Source organism: Polypterus senegalus, chromosome 9 (genome assembly GCF_016835505.1).
Source record: "Polypterus senegalus isolate Bchr_013 chromosome 9, ASM1683550v1, whole genome shotgun sequence".
In the NCBI taxonomy this organism is placed as follows: domain Eukaryota; kingdom Metazoa; phylum Chordata; class Cladistia; order Polypteriformes; family Polypteridae; genus Polypterus; species Polypterus senegalus.
The window spans coordinates 133,984,028-134,007,417 of record NC_053162.1 but is presented as its reverse complement, the minus strand read 5'-3'; the positions used below and the strand labels follow the sequence as shown (position 1 = coordinate 134,007,417).

At 36.8% G+C, this 23,390-nt stretch overlaps 1 protein-coding gene across 1 annotated transcript in view; it reads right to left on the bottom strand.

Moving 5' to 3' along the window:
- The window catches only part of LOC120535830 (ubiquitin-associated and SH3 domain-containing protein B-like), a 218,373-nt gene that overhangs the window by 5,218 nt on the left and 189,765 nt on the right, over positions 1 to 23,390 (bottom strand). The window contains exons 10-13 of the mRNA XM_039763934.1: positions 22,191 to 22,283; positions 16,226 to 16,370; positions 5,081 to 5,187; positions 817 to 926 (exon numbers count right to left, since the gene is read on the bottom strand). Coding sequence (XP_039619868.1) covers positions 817 to 926; positions 5,081 to 5,187; positions 16,226 to 16,370; positions 22,191 to 22,283 — 455 coding nt within the window. The remainder of the gene's footprint in view (positions 1 to 816; positions 927 to 5,080; positions 5,188 to 16,225; positions 16,371 to 22,190; positions 22,284 to 23,390) is intronic.

Here is a 23,390-nt window from a genome sequence, read left to right as displayed (position 1 = left end):
CCGCCGGCTGCGGGAGTTATGTGTGAGCCGGGGAGAAAGGTGTGCTAGGATCGGGAACAGGGAGACTGCATTTTAACGTCTGCATTTTTAACCTCTGATTTTAATGGATGTACTTATTGTTGGTTTTTATCCCCACTGGACACTCGTGTTTTTTGGATTTATTTATTGAAACTGATGCACTGTACTTTTTGTTTGGACATTGATTATTGTTTTAATAAAAGCACTTATGCACTTTTTGGAAATATCCCCTGGCTTCATGCGAGATTTGTCCTCATTTATCAGCTCATCTCGGTGACATTGCCGACGGTGTTGGGTTCAAGGGCTCCCGTAAAGGCGGATGGGAGCGTGAAGAGAACCTGCATCGGTCACAGTGGAAGCTACTAAATTGTCTACGCATCTCTAGGCTTGCATATTAAATTAACAGGGATTACATTTTGATCTAAGTATACTACTATATTAGGTAGTTACAAGTATTGTTTATTATTGGCTATTGTGCTACTTCTCTTGTTTATCTGGAGGAACAATCCAGTCAGACTGACATGGGCAGACAACTGTTGAAGCAACTTTGGGATTCTGTCGCTGTAATGAAAGCACCACACTGTTCTGCCCTCTCAATACTGTCACACATGCAAATCTTTTAAATGTTTGTCTATGTATGCAAACATACACTATTACATTTTCAATAAAATGGAAGAAAAGCTGCGCACACGAACTGCGTGCATATCAGTTTGCATTTCCGAGACTTCCTTTTTAAAGTAATGATAGTAAATTCCTAAAGTACAGTCAAGGAGCTACTTTAACAAGACACAAACTGACCTTCCGAACAACTTGCACAAAGTCCTTGGAGTTCTGAGGGGGCAGACCTTGGAGCTGGCGAGTGCAGGCTTCTAGTGAGGAAGCATGTGCTACAATCAAAATATTACTACCTGAAAGATAAGGAAGAAAATACACTCAGAAATGAAGACAAGGAAAAGTCTCTAAAAATAAACACATCAGAAGTGTCCAATTAATTAAGATATCATTGAAAAAACACCCATGCCTAAAATTCTAGCAATTTATATAATGTTTAAGCAATTTCATTAAACAAACTGTCACACCTAGCCATAATGTATATGCAGCACTACAATTCTCGCCATTCTTACAAAGGAGAGACCCCTGGTGGCTAAAAATTGTACAATTAATATGTCTATAACACTAATAGCTTGGAGAAAACTGAAAATGCACTATAGCTGATAAAGCTGTGGGCCAAAAGTCACCCAGCCTGCAGTTACTAGGAACTGCTTAAAAGGGTTTGTTATGGAACCCCAAAAACAGTGTACAGTATGTGTTGCACATTTGCTGTAAGGGGTCTGCACTACATTGTGGTCTGGGCAGGTCATGCTTATGACTGCTTTTTTCCCCGCTTCACTTTTCTAATCCATTAAATGGTCAGACCATGTACTCCTAGACACTAAGCATGATCCAGTATTTTCTAATTTTTTACTGATGGGGATGCCCACCTTTGTAAGAATATTCCAACAGTGACTGGGCAGAAATTACATATGAATTAGGCCCAAATGCGTATTAGCATAGAAGCAGCAAATTTTTGCTGGAATCATTCAGGAGTGCTCCACTAATTTCTGATACCTATTTTGCACCCGAAACTTTCAGGATAGGCTCTGACCCCTGTCGTCCTGAACTGGATTAAGCAATAGATGTACGTAATGACCATTTAGGTCAGGAGAACTTATTAAGCAAATTAAATCTAGTTAATAATTTGAACATAAAGGTGAGTGGAGAAACCAGAAGGTAAGTAACTGTTTTGGAGAAACTGGCATTCATTACAAGACAGCAAGCAGAGTGGTGTAGTGGCTAAGGCACTGGGTAGTAAATTTCCTGTGTGGTTTAAGCAGTACCTTTACCTGCCTTTGCTCCAAATGTAAAAACTATACATGTAAACAGCTGTAATACATACTGGTGTTGTACGCCACCTTGAATAAAGGCATCAATCAAACATAAAATACTGTAATATAATAAAAAGTGACAGGAAGCTGTAACTTGTTTTGCAACAGCAGTCACAAGATAGGGCACTCATCTATGCTGGAGCAATTTAAAGCACAAATTCTTAATCTAAGGGTCCAAATCCTTAAATTTATAACAAAATATCTTACAAGCAGACTAAATAATGAGTTAAAAATGATGTTAAGTTAGAGCTAATTCAGCCTTCCTAAACTGATGGTAAAATCCCTTTTGTTTGCACTGTTTTAATGAGCAGTATTACAAGTTTTGAGCATTAACATCAGATGATATCATTCAAATGAAAACTGTCAATAATCTTGTATTTTAGAATCAATGTAGAAAACACACTGTATATTAAATTTAAAATCAGCAAGTTAAACTCTTGAAATGGAATAACACATTCCTCTTAATTACCCCATAAGAAAGTTCTCTGTCTTTGCACTGTGCAGTTTTTCCAGTAAGAGGACATTATCTATCCTTCTGCAAACATTTGTTTTTTTCTTGTAAACCTCCAAGAGGGGGACAGGGTGTGAAAAGGACTAAAATCAGACTAACCCCCCAGCAAAGGAATGAGACACAGGACTCCCACAACTGAAATCTTCATTCAGGAAGCATTTTACTATAACTGTCATTTTTACTAAAATATAGTTTTGAACTGTAGGTTTTTCATAAATGAAAATAAAAAAGGCACACAAAGGGGGAAAACATTCAGACAGAATCAGTAGGTTTACATTTCAAACAACAGAAAATGAAGCAAGTAAAAAGGGAGTGGTCTAAATTGTGATTGCATTCACTACACTTTTGGCACGCAGACTTAATCTGATAAACTGGAAGAACCCAAACTCTCCTCTTTTAAGTCAGTGGGAAACCGAATTGTTAAATTATTTGAAATTGGAAAAAATCAAATACTCAGTTAGAGGATCCATACAGACTTTTTTCAAAACATGGCAGGATCTAATCAGTAATATTTTAAAATAAGCTCATAAAGCACAGAGAATTTATTAATTTAGGTATGTTTACAAGCCTTAAATTTCACAGTTTGGCTTGCTCTCTCTCTCAGGGGTGAGGATCGATCTGTTCTTAACTCAATTTTTCTTTTTGTAAAAACTTGATTGCTCTGTATGGATTGCAATAAAATTAATAAAGTATAAAAAAAAAAAAAGAGAGTGGTCTAACTTTCAGCATGGGGACAGGAAGTCTGTCGCATTTGTATTCAAACGTTTTTGCTGAAACAATTGAGAAAAAAACCAACACAAACAAAAAACAACATTAAAGTATTCTCCGTGAATTTTATTAGGACTTGCTGTTCTACAATAAAAAAGAAAACAATGGCTGCTCATATAGACACTTCCAATTATACTGCAACACAAATAACAAAAGACAGGCCAGTTCTTATGGAGGCAAAGTAAAAAGGACTGCCTGCTCTGTATAGAGATTTACAAGTAGTGATGACTGTATCTTCATTCAATAAAATGGTCAAGAGATTTCTGGCTTTTAATTAAAAGAAACATGAAATGGTAAAGGAATTTTAATGCCCGTTCTGAGCTGTGCCATTCACACTTGCCAATTAAATTGTGAAATGTGATTTCTTTCGATCTTATTGAAGGATATTTGCTCAGACATATGTTGTGCTCACAATGGGCATTGTGGTTTGGCATTGCATTTGAATGCTTTATAGTATCTCTTAAAACCCAATTATACAATGTAATAGTGTGCAAAATTACTGAAAATGTAAGTTTTTAAAGCACATAATTAATATATTTTGTTAAATATTTTATAGTCTCAGCCCGATTTATGCGTGAGGTAACAAGCACTTTAGCCCAGGACCCTGTGAGCTACAGGGGTCCCAAAATTAATCAAGATGCATAAAATATTTTTGGTCTCTGTTTTTTAAATAAATATTCCTGTCCCTTGACTGGCCGATTGAGCCCTCTTTAAGCCCTTTACTGTAATACCTGAGATAACTAGTTCACCGCTAGTTGTATGCACACCATCGTTCTTGAGGATGGTGGCCATCGGAATCGCTTAAGAGAGACAGGATGTCATTCTATAGAGTGCATGAAAAAGAAAGCAATTTGTCATGTTTTAATGGTGACAGTTCTTTCGAAATGGCCAGTGACAGCATGATAGCATCTTGTTCTAATGCAAAGGAGACAGGCAGTTAGAAATGTGGCCCAGACGGGACATCACTCACAGAGATGGGTTGCTCCTGCTGAGTGCTTAAGGAACAGATACAAGAGATAGGAGCAGGACTTGTGGTGTTTCCAATGAATGTCACCAGCTCAGCCATAATAATGTCTCTTTTTCCTTTTCCTTTCCTTTCAGTTTAACTTCTAGTCTTCCGGTTTGTTTTCCTGTTCTTTCTTTGTCTCTCAACTAAGCCTCCTTTTATCCTTATAGGTGCAGATGCGTTTATTGCAAACCCTAGAGTGCTAACAGCGAAGACAGCTTGAGTGCAGGTACAGGCAATGACCCCATCAACACCCCAGGATCACTCATCTACTCTACCATGTGCACCTACACCCACCAGGAGCCCAAAGGCACTGTTTTTAATATAAATTTAATATAAATGTTTCTAATATACTGTTACAATCATATATAGCGTGATACAGTGGTACATTAGGACAAACTGCTATAAATAAATTGCTGAAACAGTCTGTAAAGCTTGAGATAATGCATGTATGCATTACATATCATCATTTATAATACAGAACAACATAACCTCATTTTGAGAGTCTTGCCATCTTTAATAATTTATTTTTAATAACATTGCTAACTTGCTTATAGACTGTTAATGCCTGCTTATAATTGATACCCGAACTAAAGGGTTACTGAGGCATTATATTGCTAACTGAAGTTCCAATTCAGGGTATTTTGCTATAACAATTTTCAAGTGAAAAACTTCCTTTCACAAATTTCTGGATTTTCACAAATGAACTGAAGCTTTAGATGTTTTCCATTCATTTAGCAAGACAAGGCTGTTATACTATATTAGCACTAAAAGACCTGCTTTTTAAGTACAGCCATGACATCTTGTTTGCGTTGAGGTCATTCGGCAAAGAGAAACCTTTCAGCTGCCTACCTTTGCTTTTGCAGTCTGACAGGATTTCCTTTGTCACCTGGTAACTCCTGCTGATGTAGGTCTCATAGGACTCAGAAACTCCTAGTTTGCTGATTGGTATATGAGGTCTGGAAAAGGAAGCCAAAGGTAAGTCTGTGATGTTAACAAATACACTATAATCTTACATTGTTGAACAAAACAAATACGATTTGATATTCTGTTGGATTTCCAGATAACAAAACATGATTAAAAAAAACTTTTTTCTTTGTGAGTACCTGCTGAGGCTGCTTATTTGCTCCTCACTTACCACACAAATGTCAGGCTGAAATTTTTCAGCACTCATTTCTTTTAAGTGGCCACATCTTTTTCCCAACAAGCATGAAAGCAAATTTCAAGAGAGAGCCAGATGTTTTTGCTTCCTCTTTCCCCAGTGTATCCAGACAGATGGATCAAGCAGGACCTTTACCAGACCGACTACTTCCCAAGTGTAAGAGCAAAACAGGCGGAGGTGGAAATGCTTCCTCTCTGAGAACAAAGCAAGATGTACCGACTCACAAAGGCTTACTGTATCTGTCCAGGGTCACTACACAATTTCCGACTTTCATCAATGAGCAGTAATGGAGTAAGCAAAACCCCTGTCCTTGTACATATTGGATTCTCATCTAAAATCTATATAAAAATGCAATTGAAAACAAATCTAAATAAACAATTGATCCTTACACCTAAGTGATACTAGAAAATAAAGACAAATGAAGACTACAGGGTGAATTCAGTGCTATTGTAAAAACTGGAAGCTGCTGTTTGTGTTCTTAGGTAATTCAGCATGCATACATTTTATAGAACTTGCAGGCAGGTCCATTTGAATATAGGCACCAAATTATGAAAAAGCAAATGAAAAACAAGTCATAGTTGAGTTTTGGGCATGCCTTTTTGTGCCATGTCTGTTTTCTAAATATTGTTAAGAAAACACTGCCACTGTAGTTCACTGCATCCTGATATTTTAATGGCCAGAGTAATGTCTATAATGAGCAATGCCAGTTCAATTTGCCAGTTATGCTGTACCACATATGTTTTGTATATGTTGACAGATACTTGCAAAGTAGTAGATTGTGTCTTCTCTGGGCATCACGAGATGGCATTACAGTTTAACAGATTATGGCACTTGAATGTCAGCCTTCTGACCCATAGTAAGCCAATTAAGGAAGGCAGCTACTGACAAATCTCATCTCTGAATATTTTTAAACATTACTTACACAGCAATATGTGGTATCTGCTAAGAAAAACAAAATATGCAATCACAGTCTTCCTAATTCCTGTCACTTGAATGTATTTCTAATGATAGACTAATGCCTATATTGTTTGAAGGTGCGTTGGATGTTAAAGAAGTTGTTACTTGCTCAATGATACTCTGTGCATCCACTGTTCACATTGCAATTTGAGATACGAGTTTACTGCTATATGAATTGGTAAAGGAAGTTTAATTTCTGTACTGAGATGTACCATTCATAATTGCCAATTAAACTGTGAAATTTGATTTCTTTCGATCTTATTGAAGGATATTTGCTTAGAGATATGTTGTGCTCACAATGGGCATCATGGTTTGGCATTGCAGTTGAATGCCTTATAGCATTCTAATATCTTAAAAACTCATTCCAAAGTTCAAATTAAGCATCTGGGTACTATAAAATCTTTTGAAGCATAATTACTCATCAATATCTGGAACTGCAGCGTTTCTCATATGTCTATATTGAGCTACGCCATTGAAACTTGCCAGCTCTCTAGTGTCATTGTTTGTTCTGTAAATGTTTTTGTACAATACAGTAATTACTCACTGAATCTCAGTATGTCTCGTGTGGGCACTACAAACTGGCACTGCAGTTTACTTCTTTATAGCTTTTTAATGACAGTCTAATCTCTAAAATGAGATGTGCCACTCAGACTACGGATAGGTTTTGCAATACTTGTTATGAAAATGTTATTGAACATTTAACAGTGATACACCCTGCCTGCTGTAGTCTGTATAAGTGTGTAATCCAACAAGGGAAGATTATGTTAGTCCTCTGTTCAAGTTTTGCTGCCAGTAAAGCCCTTGCACTTCATATTTCAAACCACCTCTGTACATGAAGCACTGTAAATCACAGAAAGTTGCATCACGTCTTTGAAAATCTTTGCTAGACTACATCAGCAAAATGTTTTAGGCAAGAATAATTTGTAATACTGAGAATTATACCACAGACAATGTAGACACACCCCACTATAAATCTGAAACACAAATTGCATGTACAGTATACAGTGACACAACTCTCAGTGCTTGAAACAAGCAGGACAGCACCTAAAAGAAGGAACAATTTCCTGGGCCAGAAGGAAAGAGAACAACAACTAGATGTAGCCATTTTGCTTGCTTTTTGTTATATACATTTTTGACCATGTTCAAATTGAAAGTCACACTATTTTTGGCTATAAAACATCAATGGATGGCTAGAGGAGTCTTTTTACTTCTACATTCTATTTTGGTAGCTTCTATCCCATATAACAATGATTAATAAAAGTAGTCCTACAATGCAAATCTGACTAACATGTTTCTGATTTAAGTGTTACAACAGGTATACTGTTCATTTCATCTATTTATTTGCAATAACATTTTTTTATCAAATAATAGTCAAGCTTTACTTAGACAGGGGTATATTAGGCATATAAGCATATGCAAGTTTATACACCGTGCATACATTTTCTACAGTACAGGAGGAGATCATTAAGTGAGTGGGATGAAATGTGTGATCAAAGTGAAACAAATCCTCAGTGACATTACCCAATGGCAAAACAGTGAAAAAGCAGGAGTGCTCTCAGCCTGCTGTAAAATGCTCTCTGGTTTTAATTTATTTATCTGTGCATCATTTTTTTTCTTTTGGAGAAATGACTGCTTAATATCATTTTTGCATGAAAAGTCAAACAATAAGTATATTTCAACATCCAAGAAAATTGGGCACAATAAATAAATGTCAGAAATTTCTCAGCAGGCAGTAACAGAAATTAATAATTCTCATACACCTCCCTTGGAGAGGTGAAACAGTAAATAAATACAACTAAAACAATTTCTTTTAGTGGGTGTTAATTCTAAATATTCTAAACTACACTTTAGATTGTCTAAATGCAAAATAATTTTAAGGCCCGGATGAACTTTTTTATACATTTTTTAAAATATTTTCTTCTGTTTAGAAAATATTGCAAAATTGAGCCATTTTCTAAATATTTGGGATCCTGTTTGCTTACTACTCTATCATTCATTAAAAAAGAAGCAGTGTGTATTGTAAATAACACTGGGATGTACAACACTGTAACTTCAATCCTCAATCTTCAGAATCCTCAATCTGAAGGCTAAAGTCATAAATAGTTTAGTCATCATAATTTATTAATGTCTGTGCTCACAAGCATACACTGCTATTACAAAATGCAGCTGTTCCTAAAATTATAACGGTAAATAAAATTAACCTTGACCCATCAATATTGCACAGCCCCCACTTGACTCAGCAATTAATCATGGGATTAATAAAATATCTATCTATCTATCTATCTATCAATGTTAAATAATTTACCATATCTTACACTTAGAGAAGAGGGAGAAGCTGTTTGTATTGCTTGTATTCTGTTTGACTGAATGCAACAAAGTCTTTCTCATTCTCCCGTTTTTCCTCATTGTTCTGGTGTCCCTTCCATTTTTACCAATTTAGAAAAGGACCTCAGATTGGATATGCCAGCAGCAATAATCCACACGTGTCAGACCTTCTTTGAATTCCATTAGAATCACAGATTTCTGCTCGTCTTGTGGTGTATTTTGGGGTTTTCACAGCCTTGATGGCCAGCCTAACATCTTTTCAAATGCAGGTCTATCAAACTCAGAGATTAACTCTAAAATATTCTACATATTCTCTGTAGTAACAATATCATTTGCATCTCAAAACCCTGAGGTTTTCTGTTTCTCGAAGCTTGAAAATCATTCTAAGTTTAACAGAAATACTCACATATTCCTTTAAATAAACTTAGGCTCAGACCTAAAATATTTTCATACATTAAACTATTATGCTGTAGCTCTGAAGCCTCATTTTGTATAAACAATATGAATACAGGTTTCTTTACCTTAATGTCACAATTGACAAGTTTGTTCTCTAAGAGTTTTTTGCTGTTGCTATTTACCCATTTGTTATTTATTTGCACAATCAACTGGAGATTTTGGAAATTCTAAAAAAATTAATTAACATGCGGTAAATGTACTAGTTGAGTTTCACAAGATCTCTGACTTAAGGTTAGCTAGGGTGAGGAAGTATGCTTTCTTGTTAATGCTTCCACATAAAACTGCTGTTTAAAGGACTTCCTTTGTACTGGAAGATTAGGTTACACAGGAGTCAGAATCCCATAATGCTTTACAGATTTACTGAAAATTACAAGATTTTATGTGAACTTGTTAAACAAGATCTTCCAGTTGCTCGTATAGTCATGTATGATTAGCAAGCAGCCATACCACATACGCTTCAGAACAGAACACCTGAAGCTAAGCATGTTCAGGCCCGGGCAGTACCTGAATGGAAGACTATCTAGGAAAAGCTTTGTTTACTGCTAGAAGAGGTGCATGTGAGGCCGGCGGGAGTGGGCGACGCTTGCCCTGTTGTCTGTTTGTGGATTCCAATGCCCCAGTGCAGTGACAGAGGTACTGTGCTGTATATATGGCACCATCTTTCGGATAAGACTTAAAACCAAGGTCCTGACTCTCTAAGGTCATTAAAGATCCCTGGGTATGCTTCAAAAAGGCTACGGTGTATCCTGATATCTTGGCTAAATTGCTCATCATGTCCTCATCCATTCTGGCTCCCTAATGATCCCTTGTCTCTAACTGGCTATCTCTTTCTATCACCTCTTCACCACTAATAGCTAATGTGTGGTGAGTGTACTGGTGCAATAATGGCTGCCATCGCATCATCTAGGTGGGTGCTACACATTGGTGGTGGTTGAAGAGTTTCCCCTCTGTCTAAGTGCTTTGAGTAGTGAGAAAGGTGCTATATAAATGTAATTTATTATCATTATTTATTAGATGGGGGAATCAATATGACTCAGATAAATAGCCAACCAAAATTCTTACATTTATTCCACTTTATCCCTATTTTTATTAATAAATGCTTCTCTGAAAGCAGTTACAGAAAAGGGAACAACCCTATTTGAAAAAAATTATTCCTTCAAAGACCTAAAGAAGAGGGAGGACAGGACTTAAGTAATTTCAGGATTTATTACTGGGTGGGGAGCTCTCACACTTTGAGACAATGGGGAAAAGGCATTATAGATATGAACTCATACTGACATTGTTTGTTGTATAAAAAAAAAGAAATCTCTTATTTTTTTAACTTATATATACCCTTTGCTGATAATCACAAACTTCCACAAACAAAGAAAAAAACACATTTCAGACCTCAACACCATTTTTACAAGACTACCATATAGTTTAAATATTCAAAATGTGGCTTGTATATGATGTTGAAATATTTAAATACATCTTTATCAAGAAATGCATCATTTGAGCTTAATTCTAACCATAACCTCTCACAAAACTCTTTGCTTATTACATGCAAGTCACGACTTTGCTAGAATCAGCATAACTAAGTTTCCTAACCAATCTTTCATTTTCACCTCTTGACACTTTCTAAGAAAGTGCTGCTGCTGCTGAAAAAAGAAACATGGCAAAGCTATAGCAGAGTTTTTGCTACAACAATCCCTCATATAGTTTTGGCTCATTACAACAAGATTCCCTGGCAGTGAATGTCAGCCAGCCTTACACTAAATACTTTATTCTCTTACCTTATGGTGCAAGACATGAGCTAAATCAATTCAGGATCGTGCACTGTCTGCATCTCTGTCAAGGTAAACAGTCAAAATGTAGTACAGTGCTGGTTTAAAATTCTCATCTACTTAAAGTGAACCACAGAGGTAATCAAATATTCTCCTCTTTTTCAGTTAATACTGGTTCTCATTCTATAAACTGGTTAATGTGATAACTACTACACAACTAGCCTCATATTGATGAAACAAGTGAATCCTACCCTATCAACTGTATAACAATGGGAAAAAATATTTTATACTACTTTAACTTAGAAAAAAAAATTCTGTCACTCAATGAAGAACAATTTAGAAATGTTATTAAAACTGTACTCAGCTGGCACAGTTTAAAGTAGTTATTGATCACATGTAATAACTTTAAACTTTCTATCCATTAAGTTTATGTAATTTGACGCCCTGCCCCGTGTATTATGTTTTAAATATTTTCTTTTCCCTTTTCATTTTATTTTTTCTTTTTTGGAAAAGTACAGGGAAGTTCACATTGAGTAATGCACTAGGTAGATGAAATATCAGTGATTTATTGTATTTAACTAGTGTCACACACGTACACATGGGAGGCAGCTAAAGGGTCTAAATGAGAGTAATTCCACACCAGACCAGGGGGTGGTAGAGTGCGCTGACCTTTCTTCTCGCTTTCCTGCAGACTGTTCACAGGAAATTCCACCTGGCTCTGATGACGTGACTTCCGGTCCTTCTAATGACATCACTTCTGCTTTGGGGGCCTTTTGATGACGTCACTTCCGGTCCTGAACCCACAGAGGAGGAACCTTCCAGTTCCGGGCCCATTTAATGGCGTCATTTCCAGGTCAGAGCCTATGGAGAAAGATCCTTCCGGATCTGGCCCCTGTTGACATCATATTCTGTTTTGGCCTTTAAAACCGCCATTTAACAAATAGTTGATCAGTTCTATTTTGGAGCACATCAATTTACCCTTTTGCAGCTAGGGAATATTATACGGGTGGCTGCCCTAAACTTTTGTATCACTCTTGCATCTGCTTTTTGTGACACTAGTTAAGTTTTAATTTACTGTAGTGCATTGTGTTTCTCCTGTGAAATGCAATAAATATAACAGCAACACTACAGTTTAGGTACTGCAAAAATGCATCTATTACTCATTTACCTTTATGTAATAAAACCTTAACGTACACTTCCTTGGGTCTTCATCAGGCATGTCAAACTCACTACTATTGGTGGGTCGCTTCGACTGCCATATGTGCGTCAGTGGGCCGCACTGTAACAAATACTATTATACTATTATACAAAGTTACTGTAGCTTTCTTTCCAATACTGTAAACTTTAAAAAATGTAACACTTAAAGTTTAAAGAAAAGCTATTTATTTCCATACAAGCTCCGTGCAACAGCGTACAATTACAATCTTAGTCTCTTAGCTAGGTCCTTATATTATTATGTTATATAAGAGTCTTACAGTGTGAGATCTATTTCTTTTATCCCGACACATGGCATTTCTTGTTAGTAGCCAGTTCGTCAATATCAGGCTTGAAATCTTGTGCAGCTGCAACTTTAATGAGGGATGAAAGGTGCTCGACAGGAAGCTTTTATTAACAAAAACAATTTCTCACAAAGGTAAGTGCTTCCGAACATAGACAGTACTCTCGATGCCAACTTACGAATCTGCACATACGAGGGTGGCAGGTAAGCATACAAGCCTGGCACACCAACTTTGTTGTATTTTGCCTTCAGAATAGAATCTGACTGCAGTTCAATCCATTCCATTTGGATATTCTCAGGTGCATTCTCAACATTGTAAGAGAACAGTGCAAAGTCCTGTTCGTGTGAACTGAAACCACAAAAACTCTCACTGAATTCATTGTGCTGTAATTCAAGTTGGAAAATAAATCCTCCAAAAATCTAATTTTACTTTACTAAGTTTACTTCAAAGATTATATTGTAAAATTAGCTGATATGCAAAAAGCCACCTGACCTACACTAATTTTACAAACTCAAAATCCCAAAAATATGTTAATAAACAACTCATCAACTTCTCGTGTCCACTTCAGATCTTTAGCTGTAGTCTGCACTGTTTGTTACAATACTAGCACAAAATTACATAAAACTAGAGCAAAAAAATGTGAAAATATGTGGGCTATTACTACTCGTGATGGTCAGTTCTACCCAGTGGCCAGTCTCAGCAGCCCAGCCATTAGTGTAGCCTGCGCAGGGGTGGCCCTGGGCAGAGAAAGAATCGGTGGCCCCTTTGCCCACCAATGTCAATATGCTATCTTATGCACGACGGATGGCCACTTCCGTTGCGGACACTGCATAGCCGCCTCGTGCTCATGACACGCTTCTATATGCGCGTGTCCGTAACTTGAAAACCAAGTGGCAGCCCATGATATTCTCATTACGGCAGTACATAATACTACATATAGCTTACTGCTCTGACTCGAGCGACATTAGTAAATACAGCGTACTAATAAAAAGAAACACAATGTTTTTCGGCACATTGCCGTCAGCTGTGTCATTATTTTCTCTTTCTGTTTTATATTCAATATATATTGGCGTGGCAGCCCCTGGGAGTTGACAGCTTGCACATGCCTAAGGCCTCCCCTGCTGCAGCCTAGCACTTCAGTTGTGACGTTGCGGCTCATTAACTTTGGTAAAGGTTTGTGGCTATACTAGCAGATGACGTTTCCAGTACCGTAATACCATGGGAAAACGCACCTTTGTCAGAAGTAAGAAAAGTCAATAAGTAACGCCAAAGATGCAGAATGATTCAATCACAAATGATAGTAATCATTTTGTACACGTTCAGTGCTAACTAGGATCTGTCATGCGAGCCGCACAGATTTCTGTTGCGGGCCGCGTGTTTGATATGCCTGGTCTTTATAACACTTACAGAGTGTTAAGTGTTTATTAATCTCTGCAATGTGACCTATGAATGAAACTTCACTTCAGAGTGGTCTGAGGTGGCTTAACTGAAACAAATTTCTCTTGATATTCCATTTTGGTATAAAACTTGTGAATCCTTCATATGAACAATGTTTACCATCATGTCAATGTACCAGACTGGACAGAGATGAATAACTTATCAACTGATGTTTTATAAGTATTATAAAGACCAACAGGAGTACTGTTTAAAGTCTTGTTACATAATAGTACATGAGTAATAAATGCATATTTACAGTACCTAAAGTGTTACCAAAATAACAAACATAATTAAACTGAAAACAACTGAATTGAATTGAAGAGAATTGAAGTAGTATTGTTTCTGCCTCAAAGAGGCTACATTTCAAACACAATTATTCTTCCGTTTCTCGGGACCAACATTGCTAGAAAACATTGTAAAAGTCAAGACACAAATATTGATACATTGAACCTATAGGAAATAGGGGGTTAGGTTCCTGTGACTACCAAAACCTGTAATCTTTCACTAGAGATCGCTCAAAACACACTTTCTGCATGGTATTTTTTATAACAACGTTATTTCTGATAATATGAACTTGTCATAACACAGTATCCATAATATAACCCATGAAATGCAGTACAAAAATAAACCTGCTAACATGCAAAACATGTTTTTCTTGCTAGTCATTCCCTAGAATTCTGTGACCTTATTTACTGTCATCTTAATAAAAAAAACTTTAGTCTCTGCTAGGGGAAGACGTAGAGACTGGCAAGGTCTTGACACTGTGTCCTTCATGGCTAGTGGATGGTACTGGAGATTGTTAATGGATACAACAGCTTGAAATAATCTATCAGCAACATCTGCTTTGTGTGATGCTTGAGATCCTTACGGGTCTCAGGGAATGGGAGCATAGCAGAGGCAAGCTGACTTTTTCTTTTCTTGAGGCTGCTGCGATGGATGATAGGATTAGCAACCTTGATGTCTCTGGCCAGTTGGTTGGAGCCTACAAAGGCTACAGACATTCAGGCACAAAGTTTATCTAACACCTTTACTTTCTCGCTAACTGCATCACTGAATTTACACACTTTGCTTTAGAGCTTGAACGACTTGCACTATGCTATGGGAGCAAAATTATAACAAAAACCTGTTTTTTTTTTAAGCAAAACAATGAAAATATGCAATTAATGCACAGGGATGTCTTTACTCAACTCTACAATGATTCTAGCCACCCCCATAAACTTATGTGCATCATATCTCTCATTTATTTCTCTACTTTGCATAGTCGAGAATCCCACGAATATGTGCGGTTGCTAACACAAAACTAAAAATGAGGTTACTAATAAAATCGTGCAAACACTTGAAGTCATGAAAGTTAAACGTGGGAATGCTGAGGACCAACTTTATAGTCTTGTTATTGTCTATGTGGAGTTTATAAATTCTCCTACTGTCTCTGTAGGTTTTTCCCAGGATACTCTGATTTCGTCCACTATCCAAAAGGCAGGCAGCATAAATTTATTGACTACTCTAAAACTGACCCTATATGAGTGATGGGCTAGTGTTCCATTTATGACATTAAGTTGAATGCTGTCAGAACAGACAGTGGCTGCCATCAACCCTAAAATGAATAGTTTCAGAAAATGAATGGATAGACAACATGAGGTATGCCTTAGCTACAAACACAATCCCATCTGCAAGATCAGGCTGTCATAACCAGTAAAATAGTCAATGAGATGTAAATGTTGAATTCCTAATTTTTGTGCCACTTTAGCGTGTTTTGAAAACGTGAAAGTGTTTGCTGATGGTTTCAGTATAATCTAGGCTTGTTCCCAATGAAAACTTACATATTAACATCATAAAACTGATGTTTTTATTATTAACACTATCTAAAAGAAAATGTTGCTGTACATTCCTTGTTTTTCGTGCCTTTAATAAACACTTACTGGATGTGCTTGTAAGCTGATACTAAATTATTCACGTTTGATAAAGTCACAAGGCCTCCACTGAAAATTGCATAAGTTACTTTTTCTGGTTTTCCATTTTGGCTCCTAAACCTTAAAGTAATCACTTTTTTGTCTTCATTTGATCATACTACTGTTCTTCCTTGAGATCTTCCAGTGTCTCTTCCTTGCTATTTGCATCGCCAGAGACTTTTCTTCTAGATACTAATCACACAGTACCAGTAGCCTCAGCACTTGTGTCACATGTACCAGTAGGTCATTACTGGGCTAGCAGACTCCATGTTCTCTCTGGAAGTAGCAAGGTTTAGCTCAAATTAAAATGATTAAACATTAAAAAGAAATAAGGATATCACCCAGTACTGTTCAAATGTAATAGAACACAGTCCATCTGATGCTTCAAATTTTATGTTGAATTGCAAATAATGAGTTGATAGATTATTTAGAGCGTTGGAATTCCTTACCTGTATGTTGTGTCCACACTCAGATTGGCTGCAGCTAAATCTGCCAAGGGAATCCAGGCTGGTAAAGTGCTACCTGATACCCATTTAGTCCATTCAAATAGTCCAGGCTCTACTCGAATTTTCAGTTTATTTTCTTGTTGCATTCCTAAAACAAGACACAATTTGTGCTAAAATTAATGCAATACATTTCTCTAAATCAAAAATTGAAAAAAATATGAATTCATACATTTTTTAATGTGATTAATACTATTAATGCTCTCAGTGGGGTCCAGAGCATAACCTGACAGCAACTGAGCTGCTGTGGCAGCGAACAACCACAGAAGGGTTATAAATCCGTCAAAGGCTGGGAAGGGCTAAAACATGTCTTCTTGTATAGTTAAGTGAAGTTAAATAGCAACATTAAGGATTATTAAATCTATGGAAATTAGATAACCAGACTCAGAAATGAGCAGACATTTAATAGGGAATATTAAAGATTGAGCCTGTTATTTTAGAAGAATTTGTCTTTTGTTATGGTTTGCCACAGACATCTGTGACGGTCCTTCAACAACTATTAGGTGGGGCATACAGGGCAAACCCAGTTAAACACCTGCGCAGAGCCCTTGGGAGGAAAGCCCATTTAGACACAGGGAGAATGTTCCAAATCGCACATTGATAATGAGCATGCTGGGATTCTAAAGGCAAAAAATGTGCCAAATTTAGTGTAGCTGGTAAATCACATTGCGTCTGAGGGTATTGAAATTATACAAATAAGGGTGACTGCATATCTCCCTCACAACTTTTCATCGTGGTTCCAAAGTAAATTTCTGGAGTTAGTCTAGTGACTGAGCAAGCACTTACTGAGTTCAGCTGCAATCAAGGCCTGTCTTTGTTATGTTTCCAAATGAGCTCGTAATGATCACACAAATGTACTAGTTCCAAAGTTAGATTGGCTTCTGTTTGTACAGTCCAGATCGGTGGCTGTAATTCTATTGTTCTTCAATGATTTGGGTGATTTACCATATATAATCACATAGAAGTCGGGTGATGAAACCCGAAAAATCGATCATAAAATCAGACCCGGACTTATATGCCCATTCAAAAATGTGACATTTTTTTTTACATTTTCTTGCCTCCTCCAATCTCACATCAGTTTCTCAGACACATCGAATTTTGTTGCAGCAGCACAGTTAACAATTCTTTTGCTACTTCAACGACATTTAATTTAAAAACAGCATCATATTTTCGTATGATCGAACGCTCCATCATAGATAAGGGATGCTCTTACGATAAAAGCGTATGAGGGTGTGAGATACAAAAAACACAAATAAGTGCAAACTTCAGAATAGTTCAGGTATTACTGTGTGGTCATATAGGCACAATACATAGAAAAAAAATGCAGTGAGCTCCATGGTTACTATCTCAGGTGGGCGTTAGCATATTATAATCTCTTGGACTAATGGTGTGGGTTTTCCGTTTTTGACTTATATGACCGACATTATAAAATACCAGAAATGATATGGTAAAATCAAGTCCCAACTTGTCCGCAAGTATATACGGTACATGCGATGTACTCTCAGTTGAGTACTTACTGAATGTCAACTCTCATACTTGCAGCACAATAGCCCACTTCTACAACCAGGTTGATTTTGTTATAGCGATTGACATTATGTGCAAAACACTATGACCTTGTCACAACTGACAGTCACAGATGTACAATCTGGCTATACATGACTTTTATTAATATTACAAGTAAATGAAGGTTCCAACCTAAAATTGTTGGGAAGTCGTACAGTGTGATGTCTGGTAGAATTGTACAGCAGCAGAATAAACAAATGCACCACAGTTATTGTAAAGCAAGTAAATCAGAACCTTGACCGGGCAGAACCAGGAAAAGAAAAAGACACATTAGGGGTGAAAATGAATATGAGAATTATTAAAAACTACCAAGAAATTAGTCTTGAGATTCAAATCTAATATTTACTACATCAGTAATTTAGCTTTGATCTAAAACAACTTACAAATCTCAGCAGTACATCGGTTTTCCATGACTCTATAGAGTTGGAGTATTAGCAGTTCAAATGACCTGCTTGGGGTTGCTTAGTAAGTCAGCCTTGTTGTTGACTATATCATGCTGTTGGCAGCAGCGCAGATTCATAATATACTGAGTATGTCACTGTGGTCTGTGTTTTTAATAAGTTTTGCATCTACATAAACAGCCTGCTTATGAAACATTATTCTTTCACAAACAATATATTTTTTTTATTTTTACTTATGATTATATTACAGTGCTCATTTTCCTTTTTCGTTATGCATTGACTTTCTTTGTTTTGTTCTTGTGCTGGTCTGTTTCCTGCTTGTTCACAGTGCTGCCAGGACAGACTCCAGCCCCCAAAACTGTGAGCTGGATTAAGCAGGTGCAGAAACTTGTTTTATGGTATCGTATATTTATTATGAATTGCCACTAACCAGATAATATTTTAACCAGCCACCATGTCATGCTGGCTTGAATGGTTGCACAAGACTTCAAGTGTGAACTGACAAACACATAAAAACAGGTATGGAAACTTTACACTGTTTATTCTGAAGTTAGGTAATCATCAGTAAAAACTGTAAATATGGAGGGTTGTTCACTCACTTGATAAAAATGACAGCTGGTCACTGTTGGAGTGTGCCAGTACATACAGCAATGGACCTGCATCTTATCTAGAATTGGTTCCTGTCTTGCACCCAATGTTTCTAGGATAGGCCATAGTTCCCTTTCGACCATAAATTAAACTAAGCAGTCTTGATAATGGATGAATGTAATAATCATAGCATAGCCTAATATTCTTAAACCTTTTTAGGCCTAAAGTGCTGGTTGCAAGGCAGGAAACAGCCCACGAGCATGACACAGGTGTTTAGCAAAAGACTTTTCTCACAGAAACAAATACTAGGTCAATTTACAGTTACCAGCCTAGATGTCTTTGGTGCTGTGGGAGGGAAACCACAACCCATAAAGACCCAGGAAGAATCTGCAAACTCATCATGGACAGTTGCTGGGCAAGGGATTAGAACCCAAGATGCTAGATCCATGGGAAGCAGCATTTGCCCATGTTAGCACCAGACTTCATAAAAAAGTGGCATAGTAAATTAGTATTTCTATCACATAGCTTTAAGGACCTGGGAGAAAAATCAATCCTGGCCCTTATCTTTGTACATCTTAAAAATTATCTTTGTACATCTTAAAATTATCTCGTATGTCAAAGATGTGGTGTCCCTAAATAAGTCCACTTTAGGTGTGTGGACATATGTGTTGACTAGTTGTTGCATTTTGTTCTGCTCTGGCTTGCTGTTCCTCTCATGAATAAAGCACATTCACAAAATGGACAGATGAATGAAAATGATAAGTTAAGAAAAGAACTGCTAGAAGGAAAGTTATTACTGAGCTTTACATTACTAAAGCAGTCACTAAGTATCAGTTCTCAGAAAAAAGCAGAAGTCAGAATTTGTTGAAAGAATCCTGGCATCAGGAAGTCACAGATAAATTTACATATTGGGCTAAAATTCTGCACTCAGGTAATGTAGAAATAAGGGCTGAAGTATTTATTCCTCTTACCCTGGATTAAATAGTAATTCATTACTTAAAAACTTTGGGAAATGAAAGTGTTTCTGCATTACAGGCTGAGGTAATGTGATATGGAGTACAGCTGTATGGACAAGTGGAAGTGGCTGTTTTAGACAGGTTTAAACTGTAAATGTGTCTTCACTGTCAACAAGCCTGACTCTGTACAAACTGTACTTGCTGCATGGCTAAGCACAACATTTCAAGTGAGTGAGAGAAAGAGGAATTAATGTACAGGAGAATTTGGACTGAGATGTTTGAACACAAGTCAAGGCACACTGAAGCACTGAAGATAAGGAAGGCAGCTAGGAAGTTGCGGCAGAGAAATGAAGAGTGTTATAACTCGCTACAACTACTAACACTATAAAAATCACAGAAATAATAAAATGAAAAGGGGGAATGAGCATGAACTCAGGCTTGTACCCAGACATAATACAAAGGAAAATGCTGTTGCTAAAGTTTTATATAAATTATTACAATAATTCATTGCAGTCATGATCTACATTAGTATATACTGTACTCTTAAGTTGAACTGATATTTGAAGTTTTTCTTGTTCCTAACAATACATCAAAGTTTTTCTAGCAGGGTCATTCATCTTCAACCAATGTGCTTTAAAATCCGTCTTGCAGATTACAAAACAGGAAGAGCATGAAAAAGCATTCAAAATCTCCAATTTTCTGATTCATAGTAACATGGGCAAAAATTTTCATTATTAAAAACCTAATACCATGTGCCTTCAGACGTTTCTGATGTCAGATGTTAAATGTACAACCAATTCATTGAAGGTAAATGACTTTCCTGATATTGCTCCAGGAACAACAGAAACCCAATACATTAGATTGCCTTTTACTATATATGTCAAGTATGTTCCTCTCATGTCTGTGAACAGTACTTGGCATTTTAAATTTATCATCATCATCATCATGTTTTGCAATTATATTCATTACCTCCACAATGCAGTGATAAATTATTGTTTACTATAAGTGGACTTTTAATGGCAGGTACCATCATAACTTCCTTTATCAGCAAATGTAACAAGTTCCACATATAATTTATTTGATCTGTTACAAAGATAACATCACTGCCTTTCAGAAATGAACATTCAGCCCCCTTGATCTGGGAAGGTCAGTTATGATACACAGAACACTGAAGTCTTCTTGATCCTCACCTAGGGTCAATTTTAATCCTTCTTCACTTGTTATATTCATTATGGATTGCTTTTAGTAAATTCCAAGTCCTGTACTTAAGCCAATGAACAGCAAGCAAAAGATGGCACTGGCCAACCTCCACTGTAGAAATACTGGCACAAGAACACATTTTATAACTGTTGTAAAATCTCACAAATATCATAATCAGTACGGTATTGTAAACATTTCGTACCTATCCCCGGGAAGTAAATGAGAAACACTTTTAAAGTGTACATATTCAGTGGAGAGAGGAGTGCTGCTGCCTGATAAGGTCAGTGTCTAAGCATCTATGTTCCTCTTTTACTAAGCAAAATTGCTATTGTGATAACATATCATTAGTAAGGAAATGTAACTTTTTCCATGACAGTCTTGTCCCAATTTAAATGGTCTTTTAGCAGGTGAATAAGCAAATTTTACCTTTTTCTGCATCCTAATGTTAGACAGAGCCAATGTATGAACATGTACTGGGCATGATTATAAAGTAATGCCTAGCTGCCCTATATAAAAGCATTTTTCCTATGGTGTAGCATTCTTACTAAAGTCTGATGTGGGTGCTGGTTAAACAGATTGAGTCTGAGTGAAATCTTAGAGAACAGAGACTATGTTGCTTGCAAAGATAAACCACAGCATGTACAGCGTAATTATTAGTTAAAAAATGTATCCAACATACTTTTTACATTTTACAATTTGGAAAGCATCCTGAAGAATTTTAACAAGACATTTTGCTTTCATTTCCAAGCAACTTGGAAAACAGTGAAAAATCAATGTCCATTTTAATGTGCATAATTTGTATTGTGAACCCTTATGGGTTCATCCGTAACACCTTTTCTCCTAGATCGTAATTTTTTCAAGTTAGAGATAGGACACAACCATGTGTTGTTTTCTTTACTTTTCTCCTTAACATTGTCTTACTGCAAAATATTTTGTGAATCAGCAATATGTACCGTACAAATCTGTGTTTTCTTTTTTTTTGTTACATGCCAGCTGATTGTGACAGCAAACAGTTCACATTGCATTCATTGCATTTTGTACCTGTACAACTGTGCGTGACAAATAAACTCTTAAATCTTGAAACTTATACAAACACAAAATGCAATGTGGATTTTTTCAACTAAGCATAATAATTTGATACTGTAAATGTTCTAGAAGATGCAAGCACTGAAATAAGAAACAGTCTGCAAAAATTCTACTTACCCTTTAGTATATTATGAGCAGTCTGCACACAGCGCAATGAGGGGGAACTGTAGATAAAGTCAACAGCAGTGTTGCTCTCCAACAAAGCCTCACCTAAGGAAAGCAGGAAAATTTTGAAAATAAAAGGATGCTTACAGTTGCTAGAATGCCAAAAATCTAAATTTACTTTTACTTTATTTTACCTGCAACATATTCTTCTTAAAATGTTTCTACAGCATAGTGGCAATAAGCAGCTAAAGTACAATGGTCAGATATCATTCTGAAATTACTCAGGTATTGTTCTTAAACTACCATTTGTACAAACCGGATTCCAAAAAAGTTGGGACACTAAACAAATTGTGAATAAAAACTGAATGCAATGATGTGGAGATGGCAAATGTCAATATTTTATTTGTAATAGAACGTAGATGACAGATCAAACGTTTAATCCGAGTAAATGTATCATTTTAAAGGAAAAATATGTTGATTCAAAATTTAACGGTGTCAACAAATCCTAAAAAAGTTGGGACAAGTAGCAATAAGAGGCTGGAAAAAGTAAATTTGAGCATAATGAAGAGCTGGAAGACCAATAAACACTAATTAGGTCAATTGGCAACATGATTGGGTATAAAAAGAGCTTCTCAAGAGTGGCAGTGTCTCTCGGAAGCCAAGATGGGTAGAGGATCACCAATTCCCACAATGTTGCGCAGAAAGATAGTGGAGCAATATCAGAAAGGTGTTACACAGCGAAAAATTGCAAAGACTTTGCATCTATCATCATCAACTGTGCATAAAATCATCCGAAGATTCAGAGAATCTGGAACAATCTCTGTGCGTAAGGGTCAAGGCTGTAAAACCATACTGGATGCCCGTGATCTCCGGGCCCTTAAACAACACTGCACCACAAACAGGAATGCTACTGTAAAGGAAATCACAGAATGGGCTCAGAAATACTTCCAGAAACCATTGTCAGTGAGCACAATCCACCGTGCCATCGGCTGTTGCCAGCTGAAGCTCTACAGTGCAAAGAAGAAGCCATTTCTAAGCAAGATCCACAAGCTCAGGCGTTGTCACTGGGCCAGGGATCATTTAAAATGAAGTGTGGCAAAATGGAAGACTGTTCTGTGGTCAGACGAGTCACGATTTGAAGTTCTTTTTGGAAATCTGGGACGCCATGTTATCCGGACCAAAGAGGACAAGGACAACCCAAGTTCTTATCAA